The sequence below is a fragment of the Peromyscus leucopus genome, chromosome 1, assembly GCF_004664715.2.
Source record: "Peromyscus leucopus breed LL Stock chromosome 1, UCI_PerLeu_2.1, whole genome shotgun sequence".
NCBI lineage: Eukaryota > Metazoa > Chordata > Mammalia > Rodentia > Cricetidae > Peromyscus > Peromyscus leucopus.
Genome location: NC_051063.1, coordinates 44,513,372 through 44,527,290, shown reverse-complemented (window position 1 = coordinate 44,527,290; position 13,919 = coordinate 44,513,372). Strand labels below are relative to the sequence as shown.

At 46.8% G+C, this 13,919-nt stretch overlaps 1 protein-coding gene across 2 annotated transcripts in view; it reads left to right on the top strand.

Moving 5' to 3' along the window:
• The first annotated feature begins 8,284 nt into the window (after window positions 1-8,284).
• Ide (insulin degrading enzyme) overlaps window positions 8,285-13,919 on the top strand; it is a 97,298-nt gene continuing 91,663 nt past the window's right edge. For both annotated transcript variants that reach the window (XM_028882892.2, XM_028882891.2), the window contains exon 1: window positions 8,285-8,474. In XM_028882892.2, coding sequence (XP_028738725.1) covers window positions 8,377-8,474 — 98 coding nt within the window. In that variant the 5' untranslated portion in view covers window positions 8,285-8,376. The remainder of the gene's footprint in view (window positions 8,475-13,919) is intronic.

Sequence of the window (13,919 nt, the reverse complement as noted above, 5' to 3'; positions counted from 1 at the left end):
CACAGAAGCCTAAACTGCCTGTTACTATGAGTCACTTACAAATCTCTGTTTCTTCTTTGGATTAGACCTAGGTCAATCATACACCTTCAGACCTCTCTAATGAAATAGTCAAGGTTTTTTTTTTTTTTCACTTGCCTTTCTGAATTCTATGATGTAATCTTACAAGCTCTCTCTTCCTATTCCCTCAGGACTATACTCGACTCAACTCAGTTCAAGAATTTATCCTAGCCGGGGTGGGGGTGGGGTGGGGTGGGTGGGGTGGGGTGGGTGGGTGGAAGGAACTTATGGGATATCTGTTCCTCCAGGGAAATGCATGCATGTGAAGACCAGAGGTCACAGTGGGTATCTTCCTCTGCTATGCTTCTGTTTGTTTTGAAACAAGATTACTCACTGAATGTGGAACTTGCTGCTTTGGCTACATTAGCTGGCAAGCCAGTTCCAGAGCTCTTCCTTAGCCCGATGTGGCCAGACTGGCTGGCCAGTGGGCTCCAGGTATGTAACTTTCCCCTCTCCCAGCCTTGCCCTCTGGCAGCACTCGGTTACAGACCTGCACCACCTCGCCTGCCTGGCTTTTCACATGGGTGCTGGGGATCCGAACTCAGAGCTCCTTACATTTGTTCAGCAAGTGCTTTAGCTACTAAGCCATCTCCTCAGGCTAATTAATTAGCTAATTAATTAATTTTGAGACAGGTTCTCACAATGTAGCCTTGTCTGACTTGTATAACTATGTATGTAGACCAGGCTGGCCTTGAACTCAGAGATCCGCCTGGCCCTCTCTGAGTGCTGGGATTAAAGGTGTGCGCCACCATGCTTAGGGAGAACTCTTACGCTTGCAGACTTAGGTGACCACCTTGACTTGTGACCCTCATCTTACTCCTTTACCCCAGCATGACTGGTGTCCTGTGCTAGCTCTAGCGTTCCCTCATCCTAACAGTCACTGTTAAACTCTTTGCTCTCCTCCTAGAATCACTCTGGGATACCATCTGTCCTTATTTCCCTACCTTGACATTCTTCACCCTGCCCACAGGAGAACTCCTGTGGTGACGGTATTATACTGGAGGCCTACTCATTGTTACTGGCTCTCCCTCCTCTAAGGACCAACTCCTCCCTCCGAAGTGTGTCTCCTTTGCCCTTGTTGGGCAAAAACCTTCAAAATCTCCTAAAGGCGAGAGACCTTCCCACAACACATGGAACCTGTCTTAAGGTAACTTTTCTCCTGGTTCTCAGCTTTCTTGGCTAAGACTTCCAATCTTTGGACAGTCGTGACCTGTTGCTGTGGTGTCTGTTTCCCCCACCCACCCCACCCCTGATGTGTCTCGATCCCCTGCCCCCAGCCTTACACAGGGCTAGCTGGCTGTCTGGTCTGACCAGTGGAGAGACTCGATACTGTAGAGGTGGCCCTCTGTCCCAGGCTTTTTCTTTCAGGCCACTAGGCAGCTCCCAAATCAGGACACGGAAACTTATTAGTTAGGAACGTTCAGCTTAGCTTAGGCTCGTTTTCTGGCTAGCTCCTTTAACTTAAATTTACCTGTTGACCTTTATCGATAATTTTGCCTCTGGGCCTTTTTACCTTTTCTTCTGTATAACTGGCTTTCACTGCTTTTTGTGTCTGAGTGCCTGGCTTCTTGCCTCGTGCATGTCCCTTCTTCTCTTTTCCTTCTCTCATTCTTCTCTTCTCTCGAGCCTAGATTTCTCCTCTTATTTATTCTCTCTGTCTGGCAGCCCTGCCTCTCCTTCTCCTGGCTGGTCAGCTTTAAATGAGACCAGTCAGGTGCCTTAGGCAGGCAAGGTGAAACAGACCCAACACATCTTTACATAATTAAACACACACCCTTATGTTGTTAAACAAACGCAGCATAAACATAACACATCTTTGCTTTGTTAAAATACTATTCCAGAACAGCTCTCCAAGCCTAGGCCCTGGTTGCAGAAGACCTAGGTCACAGAAGGTCAAGTAACTCTGGCCAATATTCAGTATTGAGCGCTGCTGATAGCAAAAGACCATGGGAGTATACAGCAGGTGACAACTAGTGTTCAGAAGGTCAACCTATCAGAACTAAGGATTCTGGAGGAAACCATCACGCAAGATGTTATGCAATTACTGTCTTTTGAATGAACTGGCTGCTTCTTGTTGTAAACTTCTTGTGCAATAACATCCATGATTCTCCCCATTTACCATGCATTTCCATGTTATGTGTACAGGTAATATCATGATTGTATCTCAATCTTATTGGCACACATAATTGTGGATAGTCAAGATTTTTTTTTTTTTTTTTTTGTTTCTTTGAGTCAGGGTTTCTCCATGTAGTTTTGGTGCCTGTCCTGGATCTGGATCTGTAGACCAGGCTAGCCTCGAACTCATAGAGATCCACCTGGCTCTGCCTCCTGAAAGCTGGGATTAAAGGTGTGTGCCACCACCGCCCAGCTGATGTTTTTTTATTTTTCTTAACTGTACAATTCTTATGAATAGAAACATACTAAAATATGCCTCATAACTAAATCTATTGTTCCATGTGGACTGTAGACACTTAGAGGTCTTGTTCTCCATCCTTAGCCACTGACAAGGTAAATATTGGTCAAAGTGTCTTTGTAGAACTTCACAGAGTGGAATTGCAGGTGCCTGGCCTTGTTAGATCAAAACCCTTCAGAATAATTATAGTGAACTAGAAGTGACAGTGCAGTGTCTGGCCTTGGTATATCTTAGTCCTTCAAGAGATCAACAGCACCTATGTTGCCCTAAGCTTCCTCCACTAGCACCTCCCCACTCTGCTTCAAATAACAATTAAAACTTTGTATTTATTTCTACGCCAGTTTTTAATGCAAGATTTTAGGCTCAGTAGACTAACTATGTATAGGTCTGACATTCAGGTGACTAACAAAAAAAAGGCTGTTAACTGACTAACCATGTCTGGATATTATTAATCACATAAAATAGTACACGTATTCTTTGCCTTTTCCTTAAATCTCTCACTGGTTTAATTTCTTCCCTTGTAACCCTTGTAGCTATCCCCTTAAGAGATAGCCAGAACTTTTTCCGACCTACAGCTGTTGTCAATCACCAATTAAGCTGACCAAGTCTTGGCCAAGTGTGACTCTTATCAGAATGCTTGTCCCTGAGAGTTTGCTTTATAGTTTGTACTAACAAGTTGTTAATGAATGGATATATATATATGTATATATATACATACATATACATACATATATATCTATATCTGGGGGAACAAAGAGCAGAGGAAGGTGGAAAGAACTAGATAGAATAATGAGAACAGAGAAGGACTGAGAGGAGCTAAGTACGAGAACAGAAAAGAAGCTGTGTAGATAGAATTGAATTAGAAGGATAAAGTGAATGGACTAAAGAACTCAGTGTGCCTAGATTCATTGGCTATCCCTCAGATCAGTATCTCAGCTGCTTGTAGCATCTGTTCTGGACCCTGGTAGACATCTCCTCCGGGCAGGCACCTGTGGGGAATCTGATAATTCAGGATTTCCCAGTACCACCTACCCTACAGTCAAACACAATTGAACAGGAAGGATGAAACCCTCAGCCCATAGGTAGCTAAATCTGACAAAAAATATATGTAGGGCTCAGTCCTTGGTCAGAAAGGCTGCCTTCTGTTCCCACCATATGGAATGGGATGGACTGTTATTTTCAGTGCTATACACCACTTTATGCAATCGAATTTTCTTTTTACGGGACTCCAGTACTGGTGTTTCTGGATGGAAGCCATACGACAAACAGTATGCTGAGACTTCCTGTACCGCTTCTGTCAACTTACACTGAAACAACAATGTCAAAACATAACCAAACATCGTTTTTTTGTTTGTTTTGGTTTTTCGACACAACTAAACTTCTTAATGATTCTTTTTGGCTTTTTTTTTTTTTTTTTTTTTTTTTTTTTTTTGGTTTTTCGAGACAGGGTTTCTCTGTGTAGCTTTGTGCCTGTCCTGGAACTCACTTGGTAGCCCAGGCTGGCCTCGAACTCACAGAAATCCGCCTGCCTCTGCCTCCCGAGTGCTGGGATTAAAGGCGTGCGCCACCACCGCCCCGCTCTTTTTGGCTTTTTAATAATACCAAAGGTAAATACCTAACAATAAGAGAGATCATTGACATCCTGATAAACATAACATGTGGGCCCATGGTTCTCCAGGTGAGGTTGTTTGTGGCCAAAACTGATGACCTGGATTTGATTCCCAGGACCTGAAGGGTGGAGGGAGAGCTGACTCCCTGGAGTTATCTTCTGACCTTCCTGTGTTTACCATAGGGAGCATGTACACACACACACACACACACACACACACACACACACACACACAGACATACATGTGTGCGTGCGAGAGGTTAAAAAAAACCTAAGTAACTGTAGTTCCATCTACAACCAAGTGTGACTAACTTTTCTCTTGATTTTTGGGGACCTGGACTGTCAGGCACCTCACAATTGATGCACTACCCAGAAATCTGTATTGATGAGTACTTCCCTGGTGCCAGGTCAAAAAATTTCAGTGGGGACTTTGGGATCCTTCCAGCCTCACCAGCTGTGGACATAGCTAGATCCTGTGGTCAGCCACTGGAGTAAGCCTTAAGAAGTTGGACTATGCCGGGCGTTGGTGGATCACGCCTTTAATCCCAGCATTCGGGAGGCAGAGCCAGGTGGATCTCTGTGAGTTAGAGGCCAGCCTGGTCTATACCGTGAGTTCCAGGACAGGCACCAAAGCTACACAGAGAAACTCTGTCTTGGGGGGGGGGAAGAAGTTGGACTATTACTCTCTCCATGGGACCAGTTTGTGCTCTTCCTCCCGAGTGGGGGGCCTGTCTGTACAAATGCTGGCTGCCGTCACTCATGCCCAGCTTGCCAGCCTCAGATTCTTCATCTGCTGATGCTTTTTACAACCTAGGCTCCTTTCTGGAAAAGGCATACTTCCCTTCACACCCTTGCTCTAAATGTACCAAAACCCAAGTCCTAAATGCCGGATGTTCCAAAATTTGGATCACTAGCCACAATCAATGGAGTGTTAGAACAGACAACTAATTGATAACTCTGGCCAATACTCAGATTTTCCTGCTCCATTCTTAGAAGACTTTTTGGGAAATGAGAATTTCAACTGTAGTGATGAATATTAAAAATCTTCTTGCCGGGCGGTGGTGGCGCACGCCTTTAATCCCATCACTCGGGAGGCAGAGGCAGGCGAATCTCTGTGAGGAGGGGCTACAAGTGAGTCCCAGGAAAGGCGCAAAGCTACACAGAGAAACCCTGTCTCAAAAAATCAAAAAAAAATATATATCTCTTATCTGACTATCTAGAAGGTCTCAATAGCCATTCTAGAGGCACAATGAAACCTCAGCTTCCTAGCAGGAATGGACTCCAAATCCATTTGGTCCAAGACACACTCATTTCAAAAACAGGAGGTACTTGAGCTCCCCTTTATAAAACTTGTTACTTCTGGGTTGACTCTTCAGGAAAAGTAGAGAAAAACTCTCAAAAGAAACCAACCAACCAACCACTAAATTACAACACTCAAGCCCAAGCCTCGAGAGCTGGAGAGATGACTCAGTGATTATGAGTATATACTGCTCTTGCAGAGGATCTGAGTTTGGCTCCCAGGATTCATGTGGGGTGGCTCACAGCTGTCTATAACTCTGATACCTCTGACCTCCAAAGGCACCTGCACTCATTACACATACCCTCTCCTCCATATACATAATTAAACATAAAAATAAAATCTAAAAAATATTGGGGTCTTTAAAAAATATACTCTAGACCCCCTGCTTGGAAGGTCTAGACACCTAAGTAGCTTCTCCAGATAGGCTGGACTCTTTTAGTAATCACAGCCTCTTTATTTCCTTCCTTCTTCCACTGTCCATCAATCCATTCATTCATTTTATTCACTCATTCATTCAATTTTTTGAGACAGTGTCTCTGGTATCCCAGGCTGGCCTCAGACTGATGTGTAGTAGACAAGGATGACCTTGAACTTTTGATCTTCCTGCTTCTACATTCTGAGTTTTAGGATTACGTGCAATTGCCACCATACCCAGTTTTCTGCAGTGGTAGGACTCAAATCCAGGGCCTTATACATACTAGGGAAGCATTTTACCAATTGAGCTAACCCCAGGCCTTTCTTGTTTAACTTTTGCTTTATGTCTTTACCTTCTGGTAGTATTGACATTGTCCTCATTATAGGCCTATACGGTCCTGATGCTTTTTCAGTGACATCAACCATTATCAAGGACATTAATGCCTGCTGCCACCACTGAGTATCTTTTGATCAGATGTCATCATCCAAACTTCCGTTTCTTAGACAGCTACTTCCTCCTTTCTCCAAATGCTGCTTGAGATACTCGGGACTCCACGATCCTTTCATGATGAGCAATGTCAGGGTTTGTAATGCCCCTGTTCAGTCATGAAGAAACTGCAGAAGACGAATCTTCATTATGTCTTGTCTGTGATCTATATAACTTTGGAGATGTGGGAGAGAGAGATGTGGACACTATTCTGGGACAGATGACTGCCCAGAGCTGTTCTAGCCTCAGAACAAGGCTCTTAATGCCCCAGGATAGAATGGGTTCAGAGCAAGGCCGCTGGCTTCCTAGCAGGACTGTTACAAGAACTAACCATGGTAAGACCTGGTTGCAGTTTGTCTTAGGATGTCTTGGCACTATTGTATCACATGCTACTCATTAAGGAGCATGCTCAGACTATTAGGAGGCTGACTACTTGAGATCCATAATGTCTCTGGAAGATCTGGGTCTTTCCCGTGTATTTTCTTTCCTTTATAAAAAATATTGTGTGTGTCCATTATGCCACAGAATGTGTATGGAGGTAAGAGGACAACTCTGTGGAATCAGTTATCTCCTTTTCCTTTTACATGGGTCCCAGGGACTGAACTCAGGACAGCAGGCCGGCACAGCAAACACCTTTTATCCACAGAGCCATCTTGCTGGCCCTTGTAGTACGCCCTCTCTCCTTCTCTTCTTTTTGGTGACAGGATCTCACGTATACTGGGCTCAAACTCAGTAAATTGTTGAAGATTATCCTGAACTTCTGATCATCTCGTCTCTGCCTCCCCAGTGTTTGGATTATAGGCATGTACCACCATACAAGGCTTTATTGCAGTATTAGGGATCCAACCCAGGGTTTTGCACATGCTGGCGAAGCACTATACTGACTAAACTATGTCCCCAGCCTCTGTAATGTATTTCAATAAATGTTCTGGTTGCTCACTCTGGTCTTGGTAAAATCTTTTTGCTCATCTGTATCTCCAACCCTCCACACAGCGTCTTCCAATGCACAGGAAATCTCAGAGAGCACGCACTTCTGTATTTTCATGTGTAGCAATAATAGGAGTCAGAACCCTGTATTTGGCTACAGTGTTTGATCTGCTACATCAGAAGACACCTAAAAGTAGTTAAGCTGGGGAGATACCACCTCCCCTACACGGCGATCTGTGTTAAATGTAACAGCAATTCCTATTCATAACCACTATTAGGCTATCTTTGGATGCAAAGCACCAAGAAGTCACCAGGGAGAAAAGCCATGTCTTTAAAAAGTAATGACCTTTTGAGGCCTGACTGGTTTACATAGCGAGTTCCAGACCAGCCAGAGCTGCATAGTGAGAGCTGGTCTCAGGAGAAAAAAAAAGTAATAACCTAAGTCCACTTGCAGTATAAGTAGTAGTACTAGGTAGCAGTGGTTCCCGGCTCTGGGCTGGTGCGTGAAGCACATTGGTACAATCTCAGCTCTTGGGAGGACGGCGGCTGAAGGTCATCCTCAGTCACACAGTAAACTAGAGGCCTGCCTAGTTTCTTGTCCTGGATTTGGAAGTCTACAGACGCCTTGTTTTGCTGAGGCCTGCCCTGGCTCGTGAATCCCCAGAGGTCTGGATTGTCCTTACTCCCTCACCCGACAGGTCCCCCACGCGTGCTTCTGCAGTCCACGTTCCTTCCGCGCTCTAGAGGGAGCCCGCGGGCCCAGCTTCCGCAGCGGATCCGTTTCGGTGGGGCAGCTGCCCGGGAGGACTTCTTTCCAACACCTGCTGGGCCGCGATCCTGCCTGGGGACATCCCGCCGTGTGCACGCTCACCACGCCCAAGCCAGGCAACCCTCGGCCTCAGCGGCGCGCCGGGGTGGAGCCCGGCCGGGACCCTGCTGGGCCTCCGACGCCTGGGGCCAGAACCACATCCCACCTGCCAGCGAGTCGGGGCCCAGGCAGCGGCCGTCCCCTCCCGCCTGGCTCCGCGTAAAACCCGGAGCGGAGGCCGCTCCCGGCTCCCTCGAGGCGGCGCGGCGCGGCGCGGCGGACTGGGCATGCGCAATGCGCAAGGCCGGCTCCCAGCGCCAAAAGGAAGCGTTCTCAGAGATCGCAGCGGCTGCGCCGGGGTATGCGGAACGGGCTCGCGTGGCTGCTGCACCCCGCGCTGTCCAGCACCTTGCGCTCCATCCTCGGCGCCCGCCGGCCGCTCGCGAAGCGACAGTGTGGGTAAGCGTCCCGAGCGCCCGGGCCCACGCGGCCCGCGGGTCACCGTGGCTGTGCTGTGTGCTGCTGCAAAGTGGTGATTCAGCACTTAGCGCCGCCGCCGCCGCCGCCGCCCCTCACGCTGCCAGTCCGGCCCGCCGGGTGCGTGGACGTCCGCGCCGAGGCCGCCCCGGGGACCGCGAAGGGTCGGGCCTGGCGGGGAGGGCGGACGGGAACGGTGCCCGGGGATTGCTGGGCGGACGCCACAAGTGTAGGGGGGCTCGGGGCCGTCCGAGGCAGCCCGGCCGCTCCGCGAGCCGCGCACTCCGGCTGTCCTCTGTGAGCGGCCGGCCACCTGAGGCGGGCCCCGGTGCCATGAGGTGAGGGGGATCCGGGGAATCGTGGGAGATCGCTTCTCACCCTGCAGCGCTGTCCCCCGCGGGGACCGAGTTTCCTGCACTAGGGCAGTGAGCATTGGGTACCGTAAAAGTTTGCCTGCCTGGTCGGGAGTGAGCAGACGGGGATTTGGGATCCCACACAGCATCTGCCTTGTTTCACACCTAAAACAACACAGGTTTAGTGGTTTCTCTTACAGTTGCAGAGATTATGGCAAAACCAGGCTTAGGATGCACGGTTGTTGTTGCTGCTGTTTTTCAGCTAGTGGCTTGCTCCCTCCACTTTACCCCGCTCTGTGTATACTACAGATTTTCTGTCTCGTAATAAAGGCGTAAGGTGTTTTTTACTGTGAGTCAAGAGAGATAGGCAGTATTATCTTGCTCTACTTAGATCATTATTTGAAGCTCTCCCGATTTTACTAATATTTAGGACCTGCTGAATGCAGCGCACTGTGATGGGCTTTGTGTTCATATGTGATCTGCCTTCCAAGCAACTTTGATTTGGCTGGAACCATTTGACAAGCGATGAGCTCGACAATGGACAGCCAGGAGCACAGTGATCTGGGCTGATCTGCAGCAGTGGCAGAGGTCATGTGTGGATGTAATCCAGGCCAGGTGTACTGGACGTTTGTTGGGAGGATAGCGAACAGATTAGCTGAAGCTTTGGGGAATTTCCCTGGGGGAATTAAGAAGGCACAAATGCTGTATAATGCTACCCTGGGCCTTGAACTGTAGTTGGGATCCCCCCCCCCCGCCCCCGGAATCTTTGAATAATAGTGAATATTAGGGTCTCATTAAGAGTTTCGAATTACACGGTTGTTGCACAGGCATGTAATCCCAGTCACTTGTGAGGCTAAGGCAAGAGGATTGCAATTCAAGGCCTGCAGAGGGAGTTCTAGGTCAGCCTGAGCAACCCTGAAAAATAAAACAGGGCTGGGGATATAGCTCAGCGACAGAGCTCTTGCTTGTCTTACTGTGTGTGGCCCTGATTCAACCCCCCATTCCCCCTCTCTTGTCCCCCCAAAAGTTGACTGGGGGGGTGATCTAATGGAACTGGGAATTGAGGACATTGGATGGGTGTAAAGATCTTGTAGTATGTAAGGCAGTAGATACTGGAGGCAGAGAAACGTGCCTGCCAGGCCCAGTCTTTACTTCATGAACTATGAAGGTAGCAGGGTTATTAGGGACTAGTGGCAACGAGGAATTTATGGGACTTGTTTTCCCTCCCTTTATTTCCCACTACACCATAAAATCCATTACAGTGTGGAAAAAAAAATCCCCGAGAGAGAGAAGTGGGTGTGGTAAGCATAGTTATGGTACCTCCTCCTTGGCTTCCCAGTTCTGCAATTATGAACGTGTACTTGGCTTCTAGAATTAACATTTTTTTAGGACAAATTGTTATTAGTTCAGATTTGGTGTTTTGGAGTCCTCTTGTCTCAACCTCTTCAGTGCTGGGATTACAGACAACTTTCAGATTTTTTTTTTTTTTTTTTTTTTTTTTTTTTTTTTTTAAATAATGTATTCCAAGGGAGCCTCAAACTCCCTACCTAGCCAAGGGTGATCTTCTTACCTCCATCTCCAGGTTCTGGAATTACTGAGGTGTACCACCATACCTGGTTTATGCAGTGCTAGGGAATGAAGGAACCAGGACTGGTTGGGTTTTACCAAATGAGTTCCTTCCTGGCTTTATTTGTGCTTGTGAGACAAGTTCTTACTACGTAGCCCTGACTGGTGTGGAGCTTGGAACTTTTACATAAACAGAGTTTGCCTCGAATTTGTGGTGATCTTTTTACTTCTGGGGTTGCAGGCATGCTCACCCATGCTGAGCTAAAATTTGTAGTTTTAAAGGAAGCATCTATTTTAAGATTTATTTATTTATTTATTTATAGTTTTTCAAGACAGGGTTTCTCTGTGTAGCCCTGGCTGTCCTGGAACTCGCTGTGTAGACCAGGCTGGCCTCAAACTCAGAGATCCACCTGCCTCTGCCTCCAGAGTGCTGGGATTAAAGGCATGTGCCACCACTGCCCGGCTTATTTTAAGTTTTATAGAGCTAGATGGTTTGTATATTCTACCTACTCCTCCTGCAATTAACTAGTTAATTATTATTTTGTTGTTGTTTCAAGACAGTACCTCATTATGTAGACCAGGCTGGCCTTGAAAGCACAGAGATCTTCCCTGAGGCTGGAGAGATGGCTCAGAGATGAAGAGCACTTGTTGCTCCTGCAGAGGGTCCAGGGTTGGTTCTCAGCGCCCACATTGTGTCTTAGTTAGGGTTTCTATTGCTGAGAAGAGACACCATGACCCCAGCAAAGGAAAGCTGTAGTGGTATTTGCTCCGCCCAGGACCGTGGGCTATCTGGCCTGAAGGAGGCAGGAAAGGGAGAGAGGTCACAGCCCCTTCTCCCTGCTGCCTGCTGTGATCAAACTTGTGTTTGCTCAGGGTCTGATCAGAGGACGACGTCAGCTGTCTACGTGGTTCTGTATTCATGAGTGTATTTCCTCAGTTTATCCCTAATACTCCTTAAGCACACTTGTGGGTTTCTCGAATTAGAAAACATTTAATTGAGGTGGCGGCTTACAGTTCAGAGGTTCAGTCCGTTATCATGGTGAGGAACATGGCAGTGTGGCAGTTCACAGGCAGACATGGTGCTGTCTGTCTGTCTTGATCAGAAGGCAACAGGAAGTGGACTGAGGTACTGGGCGTGGCTTGGGCATATATGAGACCTCAAAGCTTACCCCCACAGTGACACACTTCCTCCAATAAGACTATACCTACTCCAACAAAACCACACCTCCTCATAGTGCTACTCCCAATGAGCTTATGGGGGCCAATTACATTCAAATTACCACATAATGGTTCACAATCATCCGTAACTCCTTTTCCAGGATTCTGATGCTCTCTTTGGGCCTTCTAGAGAACCAAGCACACAGAAGGTACACATACATGCAGACAAAGCACACAGACAATAAAATGAATAAATCAAGTGAAAATTAAATATTAATATAGTGTGCACCTTGGAACTGGAGTTATGGATGATTGTAAGCTGCCAGATGGTGCTGAGAACCAGACTCAGGTCCTCTGCAAGAGCAGCAAGTACTCTTTAGCTGCAGACCAAGACATCTTTTCATTCCGTGTGTGTGTGTGTGTGTGTGTGTGTGTGTGTGTGTGTGTGTGTGTGTGTGTGTCAGAGACATCTTGTGTGTGTGTGCCCGCGCGCGTGCAATATATGATGTGGTGTGATTAGTGCTGTGGAGCAGAGAAGTCGATCCTAGAGCTAGATTATAGCAGTGTTTTGACTGCAATACTGAACTCAGGTCCTTTGGAAGAGCAGCAAGTGTTCTTAACTAATTAGCCATCTTGCCAGCCCTCGATTTATTTATTTATTCATTTGTTTATTTGTTTATTTATTATGTATGCAGAAGCAGGTGACAGATCTCATTACAGATGGTTGTGAGCCACCATATGGTGCTGGGAATTGAACTCAGGACCTTTGGAAGAACAGTTGGTGTTCTTAACCTCAGAGCCATCTCTCCAGCCTTCGATTTATTTATTTTTGAGACAGGGCCTCTTGTAGCCTACGCAGTGTTTTTCCTGCCTCTTCTTCCAGCCTTTGTGTATTATTACTTGTAGTTAGACTCTCTCCTTCTGCTACTGTCTTTCATTGATGAAGTCCAGGGTATTGATGAATCAGAGCTTCAAGATAAGGATCTCAGAGAATGAAAATTCAGAAGGCTCAAAACTTAATGAAGCCAACTATCCAGAAAAGCTATACATAAAAATTAGTGACTGAAGCTATGAAAGAGTCATATCTAATCAAAGGGATCAGAGCATAGTTTTAGGAAGGGAAGTATTAATGTCTGAGCTACCATATATTCCAATCTTCATTTTATTTTATTTAAAAATGTTACTGTGTGTATGAGTATTTTGCCTACATAATATGTATGTGTAGAACATGTATGCCTGGTACTGGGGTCAGAAGAGGGTGTCAGATCCCCTGGAATTGGAGTTACAAATGATTGTGAGCTGCCATTTGGGTGCTGAGAATTGGGTCCTCTGGAAGAGCAGCGATGCTCTTAACCACTGAGCCATCTTTTTAGCTCACATTCAGATCTTTTTGTTTGTTTGTTTTCCCCGAGACAGGGTTTCTCTGTGTGTCCTTGAACTCACAGAGATCCACCTGCCTCTGCCTCCCAAGTGCTGGGATTAAAGGCATGTGCCACCACCGCCCAGCCACATTCAGATCTTAAGGGAATTAGTTTTGCTGTCCAGAGCCAGAAGAATGCTTTACCAGAGTTAGTCACCGGGAAGAACAGGTGAGAGCCTGATACGACCTGTCAGGTTATAATGCCTGTGCCAGTGTTTGAGCATGTTTCCTGGTCTAACCGTTTAACCTCCCGGCAAAGAAGCCTGGCAACCTGAGTTTGATCTCCAGAACCTACATGGTAGAAGGAGAGAGCTAACTCCTATGAGTTGTGCCCTGACCACCACACAAGTGCATGGTACACACATGTGTGTATATATCTGCACACAAAGTAAATACTGTAAACTTCTTCACATTTTTAAACAAATAAAAAACGAGTGAATAAAAAGCAGTTCTCTGAACAGCTGTAGTGGATATTGGGGCTATAGAATTACCTTAACTATTGGGGACAATATTTATCCTCGGCAACCACTGGGGACAGACATCAGATGGCCTGGCTGTTGGCTCTGATCTGTGTTTCTGTATTCCACATGCTTAGGAAACAATAGTGTACCACTCTGGATTGATTGACTAGTAAGTTGTTCAGACCTTTTAGGGCTTGGGGGTGGGGTATAGCTCAGTCAGTGGTCAAGTGCTTGCCTGTAACACCCAAAGCCTTGGGAAACGATTCAGGCTTTTAAACCACTTTTAACCAAGCAAATGCTTTTTAGTAGTTTAAGAAGACGGGGGTGGGGGTGGGTGGGGGTAGGGGTTGGGGTGGGGTGGTGGTGGTGGTGGTGGGGGGGGGGTGGTGGTGGTGGTGGGGGTTGGGTTGGTGTGTGTGTGTGTGTGTGTGTGTGTGTGTGTGTGTGTGTGTATCCTTGAGTATCTTCA